At 34.8% G+C, this 5,419-nt stretch overlaps 1 protein-coding gene across 1 annotated transcript; it reads right to left on the bottom strand.

Annotated features, from left to right (window-relative positions):
• LOC116214369 (chloride channel protein CLC-d-like) lies at positions 1-1,932 on the bottom strand. Its single transcript, XM_031549784.1, has 7 exons — positions 1,817-1,932; positions 1,664-1,733; positions 1,497-1,576; positions 1,238-1,387; positions 1,073-1,132; positions 858-932; positions 1-222 (listed from the first exon to the last, which is right to left on the bottom strand). Exons 1-7 carry the CDS (start codon positions 1,829-1,831, stop codon positions 1-3), a joined length of 672 nt encoding a protein of 223 aa, XP_031405644.1. The 5' UTR covers positions 1,832-1,932.
• Positions 1,933-5,419: the final 3,487 nt, after the last annotated feature.

A 5,419-nucleotide genomic window follows, 5' to 3' on the forward strand; every position in this document is an offset into this window, starting at 1 on the left:
TCAGATGACGGTACCCAGACCTTCTGCCGTTCGGTCGACAGCACCTAGACGAAGGCGACCTTTCGCCGTTCGGTTGACAGCACCCAGGGTCCCAAACGAAGGCGACCTCACCGCGCCTCCTCGATCCCGGGTCGACCCCGCGACCTGCCTCTTTGAAGCATGTTCGATATCACCGTCTTTTGCATTTCTTCTCCAACAATCGATCATCGTCAACGCCGTTCCCTGGACTTGGAGATCTCAGCAACTCGTTACTTGTCAATGTGCAGGTCTTGTGCTTAAGATTCCACCTCGAGAGGCCCTTGAAAGTTTGAAGTTCATCTCCCCCCCCATCAATGTATCATCTTTCTTGGTTTTTCATCTGTGTTGGCTCTTGATCTTGATGTGAAGTCTCGGTTGTTCGGTTGCCTATTAATTGCTCGAAAACTCTAGAAAACCCTGAATCCAATTGATGATGCAAAATGCTTTGGATTCCCTCACTCAAAAGACCATAAGAAGGTAGGTCAGCTCGATCTAGCTATCCTGTTTCGGATTGGACAGGGATGAAGCTAGTCTTCTCTCTGGCATGGATAGGCTTTATTGAATGGAAAACACTAAGGCTGGATCGAATTAACAAAAGCTAAAAGGTTTAACATAGTTTCACTCAAGAACAAGTGTCAGGAGGACTACGTGATCCACATACTAGACTAAAAAGTGTCTGCAAACACAAAACAATAACTAAATAGCTTTATTATGTAACACACACCATGAAGTAACCAATGCACCAATGCCACTTGAATATCTTTATACATCAAGAAAATTCTATAGGCAAATATTGCATGGAAATGGGATCACTAAAAAGTGCTAGAGGAGAGACATACCAAAAAGGTTAGTAGACTCTGCGCGCTAAACTCGTGAACTGTTCTTGCACTAAATAAGTTTCTTATTGCATCATCCTGTAATAACAATTATACCCATTATGAAACTCCCCTAAAAAAGTTGATCTTTTAAATTTTTCTTTGCAATTTCATTCCTATAAAATCATCTTTTTTTACAAAAATATCGATAATTATGGATAAGAAAAACTGCTAGATACCTGAGTATTGAAGAATATAGTTGCAAGATCATTATGCTCCTGGTCCTTGCTGCAGTAGAACTGTGGTTGATATCAAGTAGAAACAACATCATCCACATGAACGTCTCTTCAGTTATGATATCATAGACGAACATTCTACAACCAACAAAAATGGGAACATCATACGTTTACATAATTTCCATACATTCCGGGAGAGCGTGGACATTCAATGCTAGAACTGGGATCTGCCTCAGGGCTGGGAGTGCATTTTCTTAACAATGGCAGCCCGAAGGATATGATTGATGTCAAAATGGAGATCAGACATGCTTCAATTATCTGCTAATTGATTATAAGGAGAAGGGCACGTGAAGTCTCAGCGTCAGAAAAGGACATAACAAATCATTGACCAAACTTAATTCCTACTACAGCTATTCTCAAACCTCACCTTAACACGGTTTCCTTTCTTGTGCAGATAATTTCGACGCCAGGAAGTTATATAAAGTGTAAGCTGGTTAAACAATGCTCCTACGTGACAAGGGCAGATTAATAAAGATTAGCCGATACAAAGATGGATAAATTGGATACGGTCATTGACCTCAACCAGAAGCCTACCTAGAAGACCCCCAATAACCCCAATGATGGCCATTGGCAGTAGTTCCTGAATGAGTAATCTTCTTGACCACTAGAAGAAAGCGTCATTGAAATTTAGTCAGCAAAACTGATACAGCACATTTCAAATTTTAAAATTGAGAACATGATCCTAACCCTGATATGTCCCATATTATGAAGCCACCAGAGCCAAAATGTTCACAGTTTCCACTTTTACACCATCCCATTGCTGTACGCACCACAACAGCAACAATTGCTGAAGTGAAGAAAACACAAATATAGTGCGCCTATCTTAGTCAACTGATCTGTAAATGTTCTGTGTTTTAGCTATAATGTCCTCGAGTCAGTTCAAGTCTGGCGTTTTGTAGCTTGTTTTAACGAGGTTCTGATAAATTAATTATTGCCCACTCATTGTTCTTGTTAGGTAAGTCAACTAATTATAAGTGACCCTTCTTTGTGAATGCAACAATTTTCAGTTGCTTTTCACTCGAAGATAGTCACCTTTTGTGGAATTTTTGGTGCATCTTTCAACATCAAAGTTTCTTATTCCTTTGCTAAGGCAGCTTTACCGGAGCAGGTTCTGCAGATTATTGATCCTGTCCTGCTCGGGGAGAGCAAGAACGGGGACGACAGTCAAGGCATCAGGAGAAGCCGGAGGAGCCACGAGAGGCTCCTTAAGATTCAAGAGTGTTTGGTATCAATTGTGGAAATAGGAGTGGTCCGCTCTTCTGAAGTTCCGAGAGATAGAATGAGCGTGGGCGATGTTGCAGCTGCTCCGCAAGCAATTCGGAATAAGCTTCTTGGAAGCTGAGGAAATTGAAGACTGTCAAAATGGGAGAACGATTCATGGCATTCGAAGTATTGTGCAGATGACATCTAAAGAAGTGCACCTTAGTGATGTCCTGGTTCTGCAGAAATGAGAGCGAACTTGATTCTCATACTTTCTCCTATGAAAGATTCGTGCCCAAATCTTGATTCTTTTTTCTTCTCATTTCTTTTTGGAAAACTTTAAGCAGGTCGTGTTAACGTGTTCGAGTAATCAGGTTAAACGGATAAACGGGTCGTGTTAACGTATTCGGGTAACCAAGTTGAATGGGTAAACGGTCGTGTAAACGTGTCCGGATAAACGGGTCGTGTTAACGTGTCCAGGTAAACATGTTGATCGGATAAACATGTAGTATTAACGTGTCCGGGTACCATGTATAATCATGTCGTGTATACGTATACCTATTATGACACGTTTCGATAAACATATTTAAACTTGTCGTGTATAGGTTGACACGGATATAAACGTGTCGTGTTCTTATTTCCAAAACCTGACCCGTTTAATAATCGTGTTTTGTATGGGTTATGACTTCGATGACACGAACTCGTTTAGATACGATACGTATAAACACGACACGACACGAATTGCTACATCTACTTCATGTACTAACAAAGTACAAAAGATACACTGATTTAGTACTTTTAACTGTTAAGGTTGATATTTTTATATATTTAGATAGTATTAAACACTTGAACTAAAATACTACATAATTAGAAATTTTAGCTTGAGTTTGGTTTTTGAGTTGGAACAGTGATCCAACTCAATTTATTTTGTGTAATGATTGCAAGTATTGACAAATATATTAATGTGTGATAATATATTTTTATGTATGTATAGATGTGAAAATAGATAGAAAATTTATTATTAAAAAATTGATTATAAAAATTGATCAGAAAAAAGTATAAGTGAGAAATTATTATTAAATAGAAAAAAGACAACACGATAATAATTATATTGTTAAAATTGGGGAAAAATAAAGGTCATCTGAGTAAAGTTAGGGTATTACTTAAAAAATAAAAGGAGCAATCAATTATATGTATGTTTGGATTGAGAGTTGAGTTGAGTTGAGTTTTGATTTTAATTGGTTTGTAATGATTGTATTGTTGAATTATGAGAAAAAGTGTGAAAAAATAATAAATAATTGAGAGAAAATAATGATTGAGTAATGATTGTGTAGTTGAATTGTGAAAAAGTAATGAATAGTTGAGAGAATTTAATATTAAAAATTGAATTGAATGGTTAAAAATATTTTAAAAATAAAAAAAGTAATGATTGTGATGTTGAATTGAAGATAAGTGGAGTTGAGTTGAGTTGAGTTAAAAATTATTGCGAATCCAAACGCACTCGTAATATTTTACTTAAAGCATTTAGTACAGTCTATATACTTCAAGTACTAACAAAATACATGTATACCAATTTAGTACTCTTATTTGTTAAGGTAGGTATGTCAATTCACTTAGACAATACTGAGCGCCTGAAATAAAATTCTGAAGAATAAAAAGCTTTGGTACTTCATGTACTAACGAGGGACAACGATATGCTGATTTATTAATTTCAGAGGTTATTATTGGTACTTTAACGGTATAAACGATTGAACCATAATAGTATAAAATTGAAAATTTTCGATACTTCGGGTACTAAGAAAGTACAACAAGAATACCAATTTAGTACTCTTATTTGTTAAGGTTAGTATTTTCATGTAATTAGGCAATATTGAGCTCTTGAATTAAAATATTGCATAATAAAATATTTTGGTACTTCACATACTAACAAAGAACAAGTATACCGGTTTAGTACTTTCAATTGTTAAGGTTGGTATTTTTATGTACTTAGACAATATTAAATGGTTGAGTTAAAATACTATAAAATTGGAAATTTCAATACTTACAAACAAAATACAAGTATACAAATTTAGTACTTACTTTAACAAAACGCCAACAACTTTTGTTTTAATCCCGTGGAGTTACTTACCAAGTACTTTCAATACTTACCAACAAAATACAAGTATACCAATTTACAAGCATACCAAGTATACTATAACATTGGTACTTCTCTCACATATTTTTCTTAATCATAATTACAATCAATTTTTTAATAACAAATTTCTTCAACTACTTTTGTGTTAATCTCGTGAAGTCAAGTATAATCATACTTTACTCCATTATCAAATGCCACCTTAATTTGTTAGATTTGGTTTTTTTTTTCCATACATTATGCTAAAAGCTTAAACTAAAATACTACGGATTTGAAAATTTCGGCACGTCATGTACTAATAAAGTACAAGTAGACAAATTTAGTACTTTAATTTGTTAAGAGTAGTATCTTTTTGTATATAGACAGTACTAATGCTTTAAATTTTAGTCCTTCACCTTCTTGTGAAGTACAAAGAAATTTACCAATTTAGTACTTCTACTTGTTGAGTTTGTATTTTGAAGTATTTAAACAATACTAAATACTTAAATAAAAGTAATAAAAAATTGAAAATTCGGTTTTCATGTACTAATGAAGCACAAAAAGTAGAACGATTTAGTACTTTAAGTTACAAAATTTGGTATTATCATGTACTTTTTGAAAGTAAAAGCTTGAATTAAGACAATTCTAATTGAAAATTTCGATACTTCCACATGATCGGCAATTTGTTTTTAAACTCGAAGCACCGAATTCTTTTTGTTTTTTTGGTGCACTTATTCTTTATTTGACATAAATTATCTATTACTTTTGAATATTTAAATTCAAAGAAATTTTGAAAGAAAAAAAGTAAAGGATATTTGCAGTTCACTGTAGGCGATCAGGGGGTGGCGTGGGCAGGGATGGGACCCGGTGTAATTTTCAACCGTTGGATCTTGGAAATGAAAATCCAATGGCTGATGTGCTATTGTCACAATGACACAACGTCATCTTAGAAATTTCCTTACAATTTCTTTACTGGAAGG

Source organism: Punica granatum, chromosome 7 (genome assembly GCF_007655135.1).
Source record: "Punica granatum isolate Tunisia-2019 chromosome 7, ASM765513v2, whole genome shotgun sequence".
Taxonomy (NCBI): Eukaryota; Viridiplantae; Streptophyta; class Magnoliopsida; order Myrtales; family Lythraceae; genus Punica; species Punica granatum.